At 40.9% G+C, this 19,268-nt stretch overlaps 1 protein-coding gene and 1 non-coding gene across 2 annotated transcripts; both read left to right on the forward strand.

Moving 5' to 3' along the window:
* Positions 1 to 1,212: 1,212 nt before the first annotated feature.
* On the forward strand, positions 1,213 to 1,284 carry trnaa-ugc (transfer RNA alanine (anticodon UGC)). The gene has a single exon. It is a non-coding gene; the product is annotated as a tRNA-Ala (tRNA).
* Positions 1,285 to 14,289: 13,005 nt separating this feature from the next.
* On the forward strand, positions 14,290 to 16,919 carry snai1b (snail family zinc finger 1b). The gene is made up of 3 exons (XM_022190165.2): positions 14,290 to 14,750; positions 15,058 to 15,609; positions 15,962 to 16,919. Exons 1-3 carry the CDS (start codon positions 14,378 to 14,380, stop codon positions 16,141 to 16,143), a joined length of 1,107 nt encoding a protein of 368 aa, XP_022045857.2. The 5' UTR covers positions 14,290 to 14,377; the 3' UTR covers positions 16,144 to 16,919.
* Positions 16,920 to 19,268: the final 2,349 nt, after the last annotated feature.

Genomic DNA, 19,268 nt, shown 5'->3' on the forward strand with positions numbered 1-19,268 from the left:
AGTTTCCAGGCCTAAACAAGAGCACAAGGGCAAAGGGCAAATTCAAAACTACATACAATGACAGGAATATTTGAAACTCCAAACCAAAGTCAGAGTCTTTTCCCTTGATACTGTTCACTGTAACGTCTGCAGGTCTGTGGCCTCAGATAAAGAATTTTCCTCCTCATCTCATATTGCATACAGCACTCTACAGTCCCCAGATAACCCTGACCACATAACCCTGTCTACTATTCCTTATTACTCAGTGCACACTCAGCAGGGTGCCTTTTTTTCGTCCCCGATCCAAATTCACACAACAACAACAATAGGGCTGATGTTAGCCGGAGTCCCTCCCTCTGCAGCCCTGATTTTAGGAATCTGCAAACAGAGACTGAGAAGTCATCAGTCTCTCACCTCTTCTCTCCCCTCTGTCAGCCCTCATGCCATGCGTCCATCCCATGGGCCTGTCCCTACAAGGCCAGAGCAAACAGGGCCTGGAAGTGGTGTCCTTGGCAAGGGGTGCTCTGATAAACACAGTTTGAGTGAGGACACGCTGTGTTCTCCAGCGGGGGACGACAGACCCTCATTCACGCTCCCCTGGAGGATATTATTAAACTTAATGAGGGGAGCTATTTTAAATTCCCCAAAGGATTAGGGTACTTCGGACGAGGACGCAGCACTGATGTTGGGCCACTTGTCTTGGAATCAGTGTATCTCAGACATGTTGTGTTGTAAATTCACTCAGCTGCCTGTTTTTTGCTTGGCATTAGAGCTCATCCCCATCAGTTTGTTATTTGCTTAGCCGTTAGCGTGGGAAGAGGAAGAGCCTCCTGCTCTGATGTTGACTGAAACCAAAACAGGACCCGTAGGCTAAAAATAACACCAAGCAAGGATTTATTAGAAAAAAAACTACATGTGCAGCACTCTTTCCCCCCCATTCATACATCCTGACGTTAATTCTGCCTTTGGATTCATAATCCACCACTAAAAACAGACAGAATCCCCCTGAGCTTTTTATTGGCTCATCTGATAACTTCGTCACAAAATATGAAACACAGAGATGGGTCAAGGGTGGTGAGGAGGTTAAAGTTGGGACATTGAATTACATAACTTGGCCTCGGTCAGAATAAAAATAACCTCCTCAATATCGTCTCCTTTTACAGATATAACATCCTTCACGGGGACTGTTTGCTCACGTTTAAATATACATGACTGTTCCTATCTGAACCAGTAGGGGATGTAGCTCAGTGGTAGAGCGCATGCTTTGCATGTATGAGGCCCCGGGTTCAATCCCCGGCATCTCCACTCGTTTTGACTTTGCTTTTATTTGACGTCGCTTGCACGCAAAGAAAAATCTACACGCTCTATGGAAAAAATACGCTTTTAAAATGTTACACAGTTTGATAAATGTTAAATACACAAACCAGTCTCACTGTAGTCTACCTTGCTGTTTAGTGATCTTCTCCGGACCAAAACCTCTGAGAACATGACTTCAACCTTATTTAACCAACATCTATGTAACTGTCCAAAAGATAGTTATTATTTAGATATCTAGTACATGTTTGTTCTAATATTCTTTCACAAGTTCATTAATGTTTTTAATTAATATGGCCATTAAAAATTCAATAAACAAGATGTTTAAAAAGAGGTAACTTTGAAAATATACAACTCGAAAATTAATGCTTGATTAAAATGTAATGAAGATAGATCACATGAACACAGTGTAGTTACAGGGCACACCTGTGGCAATTGTGGGTCTGATGCAATATGACTGCAGAGGTAAAAGTCCTACATTGCCACATAGAAAAACAATACGGCCCAAAATAACTATTCTGCACGGTCTGAGAGGCACACACAGTAATTTATGACCTTTTTAACTTTTACTTGTTTCATATTTGTTTGTGATATTTGTCAAAGTGCTTTTGTATGGATGGTTTAATGCATTGTTGTTGCAAGTTAGAACATTTGGACCAATCTACTGCCTGAAACTAGCTTGAAAGACTATTTTTAAAACAACTGAACAATGTATTTTTGAAATGTTTGTTGTGTGATCATTGTGTCTGTAATTTTCATGGCATAAGCTGGTAAGACTGAGGGGGAAATAAATGTTCAAAAGACATCTGCATGATGCCTGGCCTTCATTTCATCTGTTTTCATAATCAATACTAAATCAGCTCAAGTCCTGATTGTGTTTCAGCTACTGTACATTTGTTAAATTCAGTTAAATTTGCTGAATTTTACAAGTTTTGTTTTGTAGTGTTATCTCTGCAACTTGTGCAAATTTGATAAAAATTCTAAGTACATGTATGATGCAGACAAGAAAAGCATGGTAAATGTCTCAGATTTCTGAGGAACAAGACACCAATACATAGAATTACAGAATAATATGAATTTAATTGAATTCATAATGTAAAGTTAAAGTCCCTCACCTGTCATTGATTAGACCCCTAAAACTCATCTCTGTGTTTCAGTTAGTCTGAAGACTGAGCGTCCTCAGGGACCTACAGCCACAACCTCTGTGCAGCTGGTATGAACTAGAGGAACAGCTTTTTAGTTTTAGGTTTAAAGTAGGTTGTTTTGGTTTATTGCTCTTTACTGACCCCGTTTCTTTAACCAAACCCGTAATATCTACAAACGTGTGGTCAACGCACTGATCTGCATGCAGAAGTGTGGGACACGTTAAAAGTTTCTGAATGTGCTGCTTGTGTTTGCACATTGAAATAATTAACTACCACAGTGAATTCCCTACATTGTACTGTGGTGTGTGCACTGCTCACTTACATCTCATTTACATCTTTTAGTGCCCAACATGAACTAGACCAAGTGTTCTCTCTTTATAGCTGTTTCTCATGTATTATTCTAAACTTGTGCAGACATTACTGATAATAGTGCTCTTGAGACATTTATGTGAGCTATTCTGATCTAATCTATGCATGATTTGCATTTTTATATATAAATATTGTGCATTTGATTATGATTATACTTTAATACTGTTAACTGAATTCTTTGAAATTATGTTTTCTAAAAAATAGTGTTGCTCTTTATTGTCAATTTTAGTTAACCATTGAATTACAGACAAAACTACTTTGCAGAAAAGATTACTGTAAATTAGAGGTTTCAGGTTACTGGCAGGAATGAGAAGACAGTCAAAAACCCTGATGGCAACTCTGGTTTTGGAATTGGGTAAAATATTATAAAAAGCATCACACAGAAACATATAGTGCGACCCCAGAAAAAAAAAATCAAGCTGACATAGATTAATGTCATCTGCTTTTAGTAAGTTAGTCTAGGCTGGCTAGGACACTGTATGCCCTGAAACAAGACCGCTCTAGGGTCAAGCCTTTGCGTGTTCGAGTCATGTATCTGCAACCGCCTAACCCACATACTACATCTGCACATTATGACCTAAAATCGTCATTTAGCATCCACCTTTACATAGTCATCACATATCCATTACCCAGGTGTCAAACTAACATTCCTGAAGGCGGTAAAGGAGGAGAAACATCAGTCACTCCTGTCTGAAGATCCAGCCTTCAACTGGACTGACTGCAGAATGCGTGTAATACGTATCACTGCAAAACTTGTCCCAGTTTCCTTTAACCCTCGTCTTGTCCTGCGGGGCAAAAGTGACCTGTTTTAAAGTTTGAAAATGTGGAAAAAAAAAAAGTTTTCACAGTGAACTTCCTGATGTCCACATTTTCAACATTTTTGTAAAATCTTTGAACATTTTTTGGTCGAAAAAAAGTCACTTTCGATATTTTTAGGATTATTTTGGAAGATTTTTACTCATTTTTTGAAAATATTTACAAGAATTTTCTTGCCAAATTTGGCGGATTTTTAAAATAAAACTTTTAAGGGAAACTTTTAAGGAATTATTATAATTTTCTTCCTGAATGTTTTACAAACTTTCAAAAATTTGAGGAATTTTTTTGCTGAAATTTCGGATTATTTTTAGACAAGGAAACAATATTTTTTGGTGCCCGTAAATGAGGACAATAGGAGGGTTAAAAGAAACACAAAGACCACAAATTCAGCAGAGAAAATGTCTAACAAGGGATTTAAGAAACAAAGATATTCACAAAATCAACATCATGTCGCCACGGGTCAACTTTAAAGGCCCCAACCTTCAAATATCTGAGTTCAAAGCATTTGCAGTGAGGTGTAATTGGTTTTGCAAGAAAGATATGCCAATGGATGTACAAAGAAAAGCCATGACATTTCTATGAAGTGAATTAAAAAAGAAAACAAATCTGGTGTGTTTCTCCTGACAGATGAAGTTCGTTCTTTTGTCATACACCTCCAAGTTATTATGCTGCCCAATGAATTTTCCAACCGGAGAGTTTCGTTGTTGAGTCATAACAAACAACAGGTTCACGTGGATCTGCCAGATCTCAACAAACGTGACCTTTTCTCCATTCAGCACTTGGCACGACAAGGCACTATGTTCGGCACTTGACTAGACACAAAGGAATGCGTCTTGTCAAGTGTCTCTCTTTAATTCCTTCATGATGTCTGTGCTTGCAAACCGGTGTGCATCAGGTTGAAGGATTTGCTACAACTCAGTCATATGAGTTAATGTCACAACTGTGAAAATGTTGAGTGATACTGATAAATACAGACAACAGGAAATATGAGGGAAGAGATCAGAGTGATGATAAGAAGTAAAAGTCTCACTGCTCAGGGCGTTTACCATGATGTATGTATCTTGCTGTGTTTTATTGTATATTTTTGAAGGGACTCTGACTTTGTGTTTGACCTCTTACATAACTACTGACCTGTAAATCAACATTAATGATCTTTGGTCGCCCCCTTGTGGTTTAGGTCTGAATTACTCCTTCCTTAGATCAGTTAAAGGGTGGACTGGCATACCGGGCACTGCCCCGGTGGGCTGGTGTCTAATGGGGCTGGTCAACAGGTTCCTCCGGACCTGTAATCAGTAAATTGTAATAACATTTTAAAATTCTTTTCCCGTGTTTACGTCGTTGGCTATCAGCTCAGGAAACACACAAACCAATTACATACGAATTCAGGCATCCCACGTGACGCTACTCAACCAATGAAATCTCTGCATTGTAGCCGCTAAGCAAGCTCAGCGTGCAGAAAACAGTTCAGAGGTAAAGGGCAGACAAGAGGAAAGAGCAGATGAAAAGACAATTAACGTGACACCGAGAAGGAAGTAGCCCTGCACATGCTGATTATGTTGGGCTAAACATACAGCTATGAGGCAGTTTTCTCAACTATGAATATAATCCAAGCTAAATATCGTACCAGACCAAAGACTGTATATAAAGATGGACGTAGCATCTGGGTCCAAATTTGAAGCCTACCCGGAAGTGTCAAAAACTTGCAATATCACGCCGTCCGCTAGGGTTGGCTCCAAAAAGCGTTTGCTCCATTTTTGGAAAAAATAAAATTTGATAGACTGATTTTCTACAGCTCAGGATTTTTTTCCCCGATAGTTTTCATGGTCAAAATGAGAGATCAGGTGGCCGATCTTAAAATAAATCAATACTGAATTTTAAATAAATCGTAAAAGTTGCTGGAGCCAGGGGGCGTGGCTATACTTGATAGACAGCAACAGAAGCCTCTGTGGTAAAATGTGGGCGGGATAAGAGAGTCTTCAGCCAATCCTGCCCCTAGTTGCTCTCCGGTCCAGCCTGTTTGATGACGCTTTTTACGTCACTGGCTCCAAAAAGTCCAAAACGGCAACCATGAAGTAGCAAAATCCGGGCTTCATTTTCTCGGCGTTGAAACCAACGGGTGACGTCATGGTTAGTTCACGCCTGTACCAGACTGACCAAAGAGCTCCAAATGTGTTTGAGAACGACCCTGACACCATTCTGACCACGATTCAAAATACTGACAGGACAACCTGCAGCTCAGTTCTCCCATTAAGCAGCAGGGATATGAGGGGAAAGATATAAGACGGGAAAAAATGTGGAAGTGTTCAATTCAGTGCCGGACCCCCCCCACATTTGTGATCTGATTGGCCACCCCGTGTGCCCCCTCAAAAAGTTGTGGATTTATGTCATTTAGTCTGGACTAAACAAATAACAGCAGCATAAATCTCAAATGTCATTATGAGGAGTCTGGATTGAGATTCCTCACTAGATAATGATCAAAATATGAAATTTAGGTTGGTTTAAAGGAATATTCCACCTTAAATCTTTGAATGTTGACCTAAAAGGTTGGTTTCAGGAAGTATTCCACTTACAAGATCCTCATGCATCCACCTTAAAGGAACATCCCACCAAAAATCCCTGGACATGCACCTAAAATGTTGGTTTAACCGAGGATTCCATCCAAAATCCTCATATAGACCTGAGAGGCTGGTTAAAAGGAATGTTCCACCTAGAACCTCAACTAGGGCAGTATGTGTAGCAGCGACAGCAGAAAGAGGTCCTCTCTGGGTGGAAGAACCCCATCCGAGTGGCAGCTCCCTTTCTGCTCTTACTTTACTCACTAAACTCAGGTGCCATGGAGAACTCGAGTAGGTGACGTTTACTGCTGCAACCTTCACTTTTTCAGCTTTCTTCCATGTCCGATCACTCTAGACCCAGTTTTTGCTGACGTTTTTGACCCTTTTTCGGAGCTCTGACCAATCCGAGAACATGAAGTACATCATCGGCATCGGCGGCGTAACTGATGGAGGGAAAACCACCCTCACCAACCGCCTGATCAAGAACCTGCCCAACTGCTGCATGGTCCATCAGGATGACTTCTTCAGGCCCCAAGATCAGATTGAAGTTGGTGAAGATGGCTTTAAGCAGTACGATATCATCACTGCTCTGGACATGGACGCCATGATGAGTAGGATCTATGCGTGGCGAGAGAACCCGGTGAAGTTTGAGAAGTCTCATGGCGTTAATAACACCCTGGACACAGAGATCGTCCCGAAGTCCGACCACAAGGAGGAGGAGGAGACTCACATCCTCATTGTGGAGGGCTTCCTGCTTCACACCTACAGGCCTTTGATGGACATGCTAAACCAACGTTACTTTATTTCCATCCCATATGAAGAATGCAAAAACAGACATATAGCTATACAGACATATAACTATCGCACTCATTCAGTTTTGCATTATGATGTTCCGGACATTTGCTTTAATACATTTTCTCAGACTGGGCCACTTTGAATTTTAGTTGAATACCCCCGCTCTACTGGATTGCAATTGTTTTTTTTTCAACTTGTCAACAAGTTTGTATAGGTCTCTAGGGATGTTTTTGAATATTTGTTCTGAAAATCCGACCTCTCTGTCAGTTTTTTGTCATTCAAAAATTCGTGCTTGATTCAGTCAACCGATAATGTTGTGGGCCGGTCTGGGCCAAAAATGCCAGAGCTGATTTTTTGCCCCAGTCCACACCTGGATCATTTCACCATATGAACAATAGGTGGCGCCATTTTTACAGTTTGTTTCTTTGTAGGTTGATTTTGGCAGAGACGTGGAAACACTAAATTTTGGCTTTGGCAGGTGTTGGCACTACTTGACAAAAATAATGATTGTGTGATCAGATTGGGATTGACTGATCAGTGGAATAAACAACACAGAATTAAAAAAGAACAGAAGTGATACTGTGATGGGTTTAATTCTGTAAATCCTAAAAATTTATTTCAAATATTAGGGCCTTTGTTTTCCTTTGTCTAGATTTATTTAGACTAATTTAATTAGGCTGTAATACTATCTATCTATCTATCTATCTATCTATCTATCTATCTATCTATCTATCTATCTATCTATCTATCTATCTATCTATCTATCTATCTATCTATCTATCTATCTATCTATCTATCTATCTATCTATCTATCTATCTAACAAAGTAAAAATTCCAGTAATTTCTGCTTTACAAATAAAAAAAAATATACCTAAAATTTTGAACATTACTAACAACTACAATGTGTAATATTAAACAAAAACAACACACATATTTATTCTTTTTACAAACCATTTAAAGAAAACTTTGAAGTCATTATTTGTGTAGCAGCTTTAAACAGTAACTGTAACTGGAGTGATGGACATAACACATAAACGCATTAAGACAACGCAAAGAAAATAACAAGACTTACAAATACACTTTATAAGAGCTAGAATGTTTAAAATATCCAAGCTCCCAACATGTTTTTTTTAAAATGTCAGCAGTCATTTTGCACCAAAGTTCTGCAGAAGTTTTCTCATGCGGTCTCCACAGCACAGCCTTTCATGAACCATACATTACATCAAAGGGCGCCTGTGGTTGGACTGTAGTGCAGATAAGATTAGAGCAGAGACTGACACTCACTCACACACAATACATCTGAACAAATTCCACCTCCGTTAGCATCTGTAACAGGTCATTACTGTGTGTCAGTGATAGAAAATTCAATATGCATGGCCATATGGGAAGAAAGACTTAAAGATACACAGACACATTCTGCATGTCAAATGTCCACGGTGCTGTGAGCTAACATGGACTTTCAGCGCCTCGTATAAAAATAGAAAATGTTTCCATCTGAGTGAGATGTAAGAGTTTTTGTTCGTAACTCATTCAGCTGTTTCGTCAAGTGTTTGTTTAGGCCGTCCTGAAACCGCCGAGCTCTGATCAAATATGATTATGTTTTTTTTAATTATCTGGTGGTGATAGGTGTACAAAAGACACATGTGCCTATGATGTATGATTTGATATGGTTCAGTAATAATGCAGCATACACATGTCCGTCTTTGAATGAGAACAAGAGGTAATTTTTAAAAATGGGCTAGCCTTTTCAAGTATTAATACTTAAAACATTAATAAATAGCAAGAAAAAATACATTTCTATTGAATTAGTGTTTTATTTCAACAATATTAACTCTGATATTTGAAATGTTACCAGATATGTTGTTTCAGTGTTTATTCAGATGTTTTTTGTTGTGTTAACTACTAGTTTCATGTCTGCACAAACACCGTAAACACATCACAGCAGACAGCAGCTTTAAATTAACATATACAACACAAAATATGTTAAAAAAAAAAAAGGGGAGTCTTTTTTTGGACATATAATAGTTTGAGTATCTGCAGTTCTGGCTGTGCGTTTCATACATTGTTTATGAGACTGAAATATCAAATAATTTGACCTTTAAAAAACAAAAACTAAAAAAATGGACTACTTGTGATTCCTCAGACTTCGGTCACTAAATTTGCATTAAACTCAACAAACTCATAATCTGTGGTAGTAATTTTGATCCGTAATTTTGATGTTGTATTTCAACATCAGATACAGGAAGGAAGGGAAAAAAAACTCTAAAAAATCACGGAAAACTGAAGGTGGGGGAGGAGTTTTCTTCAGTTTGACCCAATCTGACAATCATGATATGTTTAGTGATGGCAAAAACTATCAAACACAGGAAATGATAAAGTACAAGCAGCAACAGTTTTATCTCACTTCAGCTGATTAAACAAATTCTAAATTACTCTTAGAGCACATTTGGCTGTTGTTCTACACATACAGCCGCCCACTTCCTCACTGATGTTTGTTTTGCCAGTTTGGGAACCAACGTTCGCATCAAAGTGATTTTGACCACAACACGTGTGATCGATCAAGCGACCTGAGCTGAGAATGTACAAACTACAGAGCATGTGTGTGGGAGTTTGTGTTCATATGCCCGGCTCTGCATTCCTCTGGGATAATCTTATCTCCTTCCTAAAGACCTCTGCAGGGCTGCGCTCACATGCTCCGGTCCATACGTACAAACAAACAAACATGTAATGACAAGAAAAAAAGTACAAACAATGTGCACACACTAGAAGCTGTCTGACAGTTCTTAACCAGCCAAGATATAGCAATACATCAGGCAACAAATTTGCAAACACACAGACGCCTCAAACAGAAAGTCTAGACATTTTCAGGCCAAAGTATCACTCATGTGAGGACAGCAGCACTGACAGTGGCGACTGATTGTGATTTATCCGCTTTCTCTCTGATTAAAATGAAATACTGACAAATCTGCTTTATTCTCTGAACCAGTGCAGTCTTTAGGCTGATGCTGTGCCTCTTCTTCAGTCAGGGGGACAAATTTGCATACAGAACAAATGTAAACGCACTCAAGTGGCCGTTACCTGCAGTCTGAATGGACTGAATAGTAACAATGCACCTTATTGTTCAGCACCTATCAAGGCATTTTATAATGGAAAACACGGTTTGAAAGTCCACTTGAGAAACAACGTGTACAATCACTGTAGGTGTTAACGAGCTGGCTTCTTTTCAGACAGTCGCCATTCACCAGCTCAGGTTTGATCTAAAATACACGAAGAATGAGCGGAAAATACACTGTGAGATAAAGTAAAACTGAAATTATTTTCAAATTTCAAGAGAGAAGTTAAAACAAGAAATGAGCCTGTATGAAAGCAGAAAGAAGTTATGGTTTCGTGTAGCACTAATTGTTTGCAGTAATCATATTACCTTTTCAGTAAATAATCCTGTGCTATGAGTGGCTCTAACTTAACAGTCATGTGAAATAAAATCTTGCTTAATTGCAATTGTGCTCACAGATAGTGGACTAGTATTTAAATGTAAGCCAGCATTTTATAATTTTTTTTGTTGGGTTGATAACACCTGTGGTCACTCGTGCAAAAATTATGCTTTTTTTTTTTTTTAAATGCAATGTTTTATGGAAATTTTGGTAGGTTTGTGTTGCACTTTTTTGTATTTTTAGCCATTGTTGTGCAGGATTTTATATCGTAGTGGACAATTAGTTGAAGTTGTTAAAGCAAAAACACTCAAAAACTGCTTATTATTAGAATAATACAATATAAAAAATCCTTAAAATGTTTCTTTATTGTTCCACCCCAGCTTTATCCATGACTTATTTTATGACTGAGCTCTTCTTAGAATGCCTGATGTAGCCTGAGGTCACCAGCCTCAAACAAAAACAAGGTCTGGAAACTTTCTAACTGCACTCCCACAGATTTTATAGTTTCAAACTCTTCACTCCCACCTGATGCTGACTCAGGTTATATCACTTGAGGCAGTTTATAATTTTTTCCCCTCTACGGCTACACAGCACTGTGCAACTTGAAGTGTAAAATCATGAAAGTTCCCCTTTACAGTTTAATTTTGCATTTTAATGCCCCTGAAACTTACAGTGCTTTCTTCTTGTTTCCTCTGAGGTTCTAATATTATTTGATATTTTTTATGAGCTGCCATCTGTAGCATGAAGCACACGCATTGTAACAAAATGCCAAGAACAAAATGCTTGCTATTTGAGTCGATTCCACTGAAAATCCTCAGTAGACAGAGCAGTTTTCTAGCATCAGGCCTGGGTTATCCATTGTCCTGCATCAGCTTAGAAACAGTGCCTGGTAAAAGTTATTGTCCAGAAACAACAATGTTTTGCGTCTCAGAGGAAGAAAAGATCAGGGCTGAAGTTTCTGCACATCCATTTTTACAGCACAGAGCCATATCGCAGGGCAATAGTCCAGATTTTGATAAACCAAACAGAAAACTGTTTAACGGCATATTAACCCCACTACGGTGACTTTCTTTTTGAGAATGATGCCCAAGAGTTTTGTTTTTGTTAGCTGCTCTGTATGATTTGATAAATTATTCTTGAAAGTGTGACACATTTTGTTTAATTTCATGTGCATGTTTATAATTAATAAATTACAACTAATTCAAGTTTTTACCAAGATTTATAGCAGGCAAGATGTGTTTCCACTTCCAGCTAGGAAAATAACAAAACTGCACCAGCACTGTAATATTTCTCATGCAACCTCTCAAGTGTTTTCTTTTTTTAACAAAAACTTTCAGAGAGCTGAATTGATGATGATGATGGATGCTCTGACGACCACTTTGTTGCTGTATGTACGACAATCAGGAAGTAAAACCTTGATGAAATCAGACTGAGTGAAGATTTGTATCTGTGCTTTGATGATGTTTCAGCAGCCTCTGTGGGAAACACTGACTGATTAATCCCTGAGGCCACAGAGAAGAGAACATCTGTTGAGAGCAGAAAACTTTTCATGTCTTCATGTCCTCAACCCCAACCCTGTCCTAACACAAACTGTCTGCTTCGGCCACCCTCTCAAACTGTGGCAAGAAGTGCAAATTCAGCAGTGTGTAATCAGCTGTTTTCACTCTTACAGCCTCCGACAATCTCTCTCTGTGTAGGAGGTCAGGTGGATGCTTTATGCTGTCATGATTTCTGCAGATGGTGTGGAAAGAACACACTCCCACAGATAATCTTACTACCACAGCCCTAATGTCAACTGTATATTTGCTCTGTCACAGCTAGTTTAAGCTCTCCAGCACCATTTCTCCCGGTAAGGATCATCCTCAGCAGCAGAGTTAGGTAAAGTTGGAAAGATATTCACAGATTCGGACTTCCGGCATCAATAACTCATGAGATATATGTTGTCAAACCATAAACAATACCTCTTTCAAATCGTTGTAAGCCAGACAATGTGCTACAATTTTATCAAAAGTCGCTGTCTTTAAAGCTGCAGAAATAACATTGGTGTCTATGCGCAGCTGGCGGTGTGCAACTCTTGGTTTGGTGCTAAATGAAAAATCTGAATTTTAAGGAATTTTTGTGTTTTTTTTGAGTATTAAAATTCAATAGCTTCACTCTTACACACTGTAAAGTCACCAAAGTCACTGGAGTCATCAATGGGCTCCTGCTGGTCATACTACAACTCTTTGTTTGGTGCTAAATTAAAAATAGGAATTTTAATGAATTTTTATTTTTTATTATTATTATTTTATTAGTAAAAAAATCAATAACTTCACTCTTACACACTGTACAGTCACCAAAATCACTGGAGCCTTCAATGGGCTCTGTCTGGTCATACTAAAACTCTTTGTTTGCTGCTAAATTAAAAATCTGAATTTTAAGGAATTTTTATTATTATTTTATGAGTATTAAAATTCAATAGCTTCACTCTTACACACTGTACAGTCACCAAAATCACTGGAGCCTTCAATGGGCTCTGTCTGGTCATACTACAACTCTTTGTTTGCTGCTAAATTAAAAATCTGAATTTTAAGGAATTTTTATTATTATTTTATGAGTATTAAAATTCAATAGCTTCACTCTTACACACTGTACAGTCACCAAAATCACCGGAGCCATCAATTGTCTCCTGCTGGTTATACTACAACTCTTTGTTTGCTGCTAAATCAAAAATTTAAATTTTAAGGATTTTTTATTATTTTATGCGTATTAAAATTGTAATAAAACTGGGTACCTAAAAACAGTGGGTGATCATTTTTATCTGTTAAAAAATCTATCACAACAAAACAAATTCAAAACAATGGACAGTTTTTCTAGTATTATTTTTGAAACCGTTTTGGATCCTTATCCCAGACCAAAACCGTCTTATATCTGATAAGAGCCTAACTTTCCAACTTTACCTAACTCAGCAGCAGAGCCTGCAACACAGATTACTTTCACGTGTGTCTTCGCTATTTGCATTTTGTTTTTACTGCTGTCCTGCCCCCCTCTGACCTCCAGTCTACGTGGCGTCGGCGTCAAAAAGCGCTCTAACAATGTGTGAACTTTTGGGCATGCCGTGACAATGGCGCCTTCAGACAGGTGCATATAGCCCCATCACCGCTGCCGAAAAGGAGCGTCTGACTCTCTTTGCAATGCTAAACAGGACCACTAACGACTGTGGCATTCATGCGTAATGGCTCTTGACTCTTGCGCTTTTGATTTGCGCGCACCAACAGAAGCCCAGTCAAACGCATGTAACAGTAATACTTCACTGAAACAGTCAGATGAAGCGCCACAAGAGAAGATAAAACAGAAATAAAACAACAGAATGAAGGAGAAGATACGCAAACACAAGAGAAAGGAAGTCATGTTTCATTTTTATCTGGCAAATGTTTCATTTTGAGTTATACAGTTGCTCACAGGCTTTAAAGAAACGAGATAAAACCTCGAAATTTAAAACCTGAAACAACTCCGGACAAATGCATCATGTGTGATTTATTGTGCTTAAATTAAGACAATCTTCTTCACCAGTATTGTTTAGCGAAACTTCACGCAGCTGGGACGATACTTGGAAAAAAGTAGATCTATGGAGAATCACTGTTTAGAATGCCTCCAACAGATTTTTCACCTCACAGTGAGGGCCGATAGAGGACGCTCCAGCTTTTTGTGACACATTTTGGAAATTAATTGACAGCAATAAAGTCCAGAAAGTTGTTCTGAAAACCTTTCGATTTGGCTCAGTATGTTTTGTGCGTGTCAGAAACGCATTTGTGTGCACATTTTTTGCTCAGGTAATGAGACATTTTGATATTTAACACTAAGATGACCAGTCAACCCATGACGTTTATAATGACAATAGCGTATTTCTATAGCTCAGCAATGGGCCACTGAAGCCGTGAAATGCGCAATTACGTTTGCGCCTTGCAGCACCCTTTGGCACCACTGGACACCTATGCTAATTGGGGCTGGTGGCGCCCTCACGCACGGGGTGTGTCTTTGGGCGGACATGTGCCCACCCACCCCACTGCTTCTCCTCGCTGGTTACTATATGAGGAGGAGGCAACTCCTTGACAAGATACATTCAACGTTGGTGCAGGACCTGCAGATCTCTTCAAGCTTGCTTCTCCGTCCCACTGAAACTCTCGGAAGCGCGCTTGGATCTGTGCGCCCCGGTGACGTGGAAATAATTAGATTTTATTTTTTTAATTTTTGCCTTCTTTTGCCGGAGAAGAGAAAGCTCAACATGCCTCGGTCATTTCTTGTCAAGAAGTATTTCTCCAGCAGGAAACCATATTACAGGGAGAGTCAGCTGGAGAGCCAAACCGGTAAGTTTTTTCCTCCTCACTGAATTCATACATCTGATTTGCAGCCAGGAGTTCTTCATCCTGTTACCTGCAGGCACAGGACAGAGCCATGTATAGAAGTCACCTACATGCAGCTTACAGGGTGCAAAACATTCTGATGTGTTTCTAGTCATCTGGAAGGTTTGTTGATGAGAAAGTTATGGTAAAGCCTGTGATGAATGCAGGCAGTAACATGACACCAAGAATGCAAACAAGTTTAGAGTTTTATGAGATTATCTGCTGCTTTTGGTGAGAAACCCACCTGACTTAATTTTCTCTGTGTTGCCAGCTTTTGTCCCAGAAAGCTTTCCTCGGGCTGACCTTCCAACACAGAACAACAGCTCTGCACTGACCTGCCACCCCGTCAAGCTGTTGTTCTTCAGCGTGGACAACCTGCCTGCGCTGCCCTCCCCGGTCACCCCAGTGTCTCTGCCTCCATCGCCCCTGGGTCCTCTGGACCTCAGCAGCTCCCCTTCAAGCAGTGGTGATGAAGAGGAGGATGGTGGGCGTACCTCAGATCCCCCCAGCCCAGACGTCATCCAGAACATCTACCACTGTTTGCACTGCAGTAAGACGTACAGCAGCCTCTCAGCACTGTCCCACCATCAGATGTCCCACCACCAGATCCCCTCCGCTGTCCCGCTGCAGCAGACTCCCTCCTTACCCACAGAGGTCTCGGCACGCCCTGCTTTCCACTGCAAACACTGCCCTAAGGAGTACACCAGCCTGGGAGCCCTCAAGATGCACATTCGCTCACACACTCTGCCTTGTGTTTGCCCGACCTGTGGCAAGGCCTTCTCCAGACCGTGGTTGCTCAGGGGCCACATTCGCACCCATACAGGTAAATTTCAAGCTTAAATCGCATTAAATTTCCATACTGTTGTGACCATTGATTTGCAGGCTCTGTTTGCCTGTTAATGTAACAGCTCTCTGCACCCTGTGCTCATTGATATTCATTGATGTCTCCTGATGTGTGAGCAAATGTTATTGCTTAGGGGAGCACAATCTAATCTCAGTCTCACAGTTGAATCTGCATGGAAAGGCCAATCTGCATTAAGTCACTCGGGGGGTGTTCCTGCTCTTTTGTCAGTTATCTGTAGATCACTTGAAAAACAATGACCAGAGGACAAACTTTTCGGCCTGTGAATGTCCTGAGTGTTTCGCTGGTGCTGACTGTGTTTCTCTTTAACCAGGTGAGCGCCCCTTCGCTTGTCAACACTGTAACCGGGCCTTTGCTGATCGCTCCAACCTGCGTGCTCACCTGCAGACCCACTCCGAAGTGAAGAAGTACCAGTGCAGCTCCTGCTCGCGGACTTTCAGCCGCATGTCCCTGCTGAACAAACACACTGCTTCTGGATGCTGTCCTGCCTCATAGACTCACATTCCCTGGATGGCGCCCAGTTAGGACTGCTTATTGGACAACACACCCAAAGGACATCTGGAGACTGGTGCCAACTGCAGCTATGATATGACTTCTTAAATGCCTTAATTTCTGGATTTTGTAGGTTTGCCAGATTTGCAATCATATTGGTATCTGCAGCACATTTTTGCTGCATCCTGTCCAGTGCGTGTGTGGGTGTTTGTGTTATTTGAGGGCAGCTGGACATGCAGTTAATTCCCAGGAAACTCCATTGGTGCCGGCCGGTCCGGGACTTTGGCCATGTTGCAGCTGCTTGGGTGTGTTTGTGAGCGTGTCTGTGTATGTGGAGATGTCATTCCTCACCACACTATACATACATGACGTGTGTGTGTGTATGAGCAAGTGTGAGTGTTGAGACAGCTGTCTGTGCATGGTGCACTGTGGAGGCAGGGCGCTGAGAGACGCGTTAGCTGTGACCTCGACGACAGGTGACACCCTCGTCGCCCTCTTCCCTCCGTGCCACGGACATTTTCGGCAGTCGATGTGTATTATAGGACGACAAATAACCACTTGAGCTTGACCAAAAAGAAAAAAAAACACAACTTGCCTTCGCTGATAGTGTCGTTTCTACAACCTAAATGACGCGTTTTTTGAAAAATGTTTTTGATGTACTATTTTTATGAAACATTTTGCTCAACATGTATTTCCAATGGCAATTCTGTGCCTGATTTTTAATGTTGTGCATTTTCCTCTGCCACATGTAAATAAAAGCATTGTTTTTCTTAAATACACTTGTTTCTCTGTACTCTGATGTTAACAGGTATTGCATTAAGTCCATTAGGACAGGCATGGCAGTTTCTGAATGGGAAGACAGAGAAGTGTGTTATTTTATGGGTTAGTGTGTGTCGGAGGGGGAGCGGGGAGAGGTTTGTGTGATGCTGAGTGATGGAGGGAACACCTGCACACACCTGCCGGGCTGTCAGTGCACACACACACACACGGAGATCACATCCCAAAGAGAGAGACTGCAGGTGGGGGGACAAGGCAGGCAAGCAAATTAAGCAAAGAGGAGGGAGATGCTGAGCAAGAAAAGGCCACATCGGGCAAGTTTGCAGAAGAAAGTGAGTGTGAAATTAGCTGAGTGTAAGAATCCCACTGACCCACTTCCTGCTGGAGGAGTGGCCACAGATGGAAACAGGAAACTTGGTTGAAAACCAACAAATATAAGAGCGCTTACAGAACCTCAGGAGCAGCACACATCTGCTCAGCGCCATCTGCTCAGTAAGGGCTCAACTCTGGTTACCTTGGAGGAACTTTTGAAGGAAGTCGGTGCTTCTAGGTCCAGCTGAGGGTGAACGTTCAAGGTGCACATATGGCAGCAATGTGTCTCCAATCCCCGCTGCCCTCCTGACCCACACACACTGACGCCAGCATGTCTTAGTGAGGTAACAAAGTGTTTCCTCCAATAGCTCTCAGTGTTGAGAGGTGGATGCATGCACGTGTGTGTGTGTTTGTGTGTGAGGGGGGGATCGAGGAGGTGCTCAAAAAGCATGAGATCAGATTGCATGACTTAGCTTGCCCAATGTAAACAGCACCCGGCAGGCTCCTCACATGTGCACACACATTCAAGCACACACCTCCTGAATAAAAAGGTTCACTTTGATCAGAGGGGATTTTTCATTTGTCTGCCTGCCTTTCTGGGCTCTTGTTAAGCGAGAGATGAGAGTCATTTAGCTGCTGCACACCTACACAGGCGGTGAGTCAAAGGATCTGGCCACAGGGGGACTGAACTCCGCTTGAACTGCCCACGGTGACACGTCTTGGAGGGCACACAGAAGGAGCAGCAACGGTGAAGGATAGAGAAGACATGTCAAATAGCATCATAGAGGTGGATAATATTCACTTTCTCCTTAGGATATTCAAAGTCCACCTCCACAAATTCATATCAAACCACGCTGCTAAATAGACATGTCATTTCTTATATGTTTCGGCCGTTTTGAAATTTAAAACTCTGACATCTTGCTAGGGGGACATTTTTCTGGTTTGCAGTGTGTAGGAGGCAGCCTATCACTCTATAGCTTTGAGGCAATGAGATCACTGGACCTGTCACCTCTCCCTTTCAATGTGTGTTGTTGTGCCTGTAATATCATATTGGTCTCCTCAAAGTATTTTAATGTTCATAGCGTCACGCATGCAGCCCCTGACTAATTTGACATTCCTGAGCCATTAGTGACAGACATCCAATACCGTCGTCTAACTGACAGAGGGCTGCTCTGTCTGCTCTTCGTGCAGCTTAAATCAAGGTAATAATTAGATTTTCCCCTAACAGGAAATAATGTTATGCTGACCTAATTACGAAGAAAAGGCAACTGCCGCTCATTTGAATTTTGTGCTGTTATTCTCATGGAAAGAATGTTTCAGTGTTTTCTCTTTGCTCTAATAAACGAAAGCCATGAAACTTAAACAGCCATTTTTCTTTTCCATTTATTTTTCTAGCAGAAGTTAAAGCCTTGCCCACTGTCTTATGACAAATTAATACTTCCTCGGTTTTGTGTATGCAAAAGTTAATGTTTGACAATTTGTAGCCTGATGGGCTTTATTTTGTAGAGTGGCGTCATCGTGGAAACAGAAAAATATGTGGCTCTTTCTAAACAATCATCCAGACTAGAATCATAAGGGAGGCTTCACATGTGTGCAACAGAACCGACTGCAGGGCTGCACGATCTCCAATCTCTGCCTTATAGCAATAGGAAGCAGCAGTGTATATTCACAATGAAATAAACTTTTTCCAGCATGTGGGACAAACATTTTTGAAAGCTGAAATGGTGGTTTTCTCCCTCCACTGCTCTGCTTTCAGTGCATGTGCTTGCAGTGATGTTTAGGACGCAGGAAGTGGCCTGTCAGTCTTGTACAAACACAGCCCGTCCAAAAAGTGCTGATATAAAGCATCTGGGTGCGGCTACAGCTGTTTGTGTGTACATGGATGCATGTGTGTGTTTGTGGGTCCCTGTGAAGGCTAGCTGTCTCTCTGCTGACCTTCACAGCGGTCCACACTGAGCAGGGGAGAGTGTTAGAGTACGCTGCTGAAATCAGAACTGGCAGGGTTCACAGAACTGATTCACTGGAGGATCAGATTCAAG

Source organism: Acanthochromis polyacanthus, chromosome 6 (genome assembly GCF_021347895.1).
Source record: "Acanthochromis polyacanthus isolate Apoly-LR-REF ecotype Palm Island chromosome 6, KAUST_Apoly_ChrSc, whole genome shotgun sequence".
In the NCBI taxonomy this organism is placed as follows: Eukaryota; Metazoa; Chordata; class Actinopteri; family Pomacentridae; genus Acanthochromis; species Acanthochromis polyacanthus.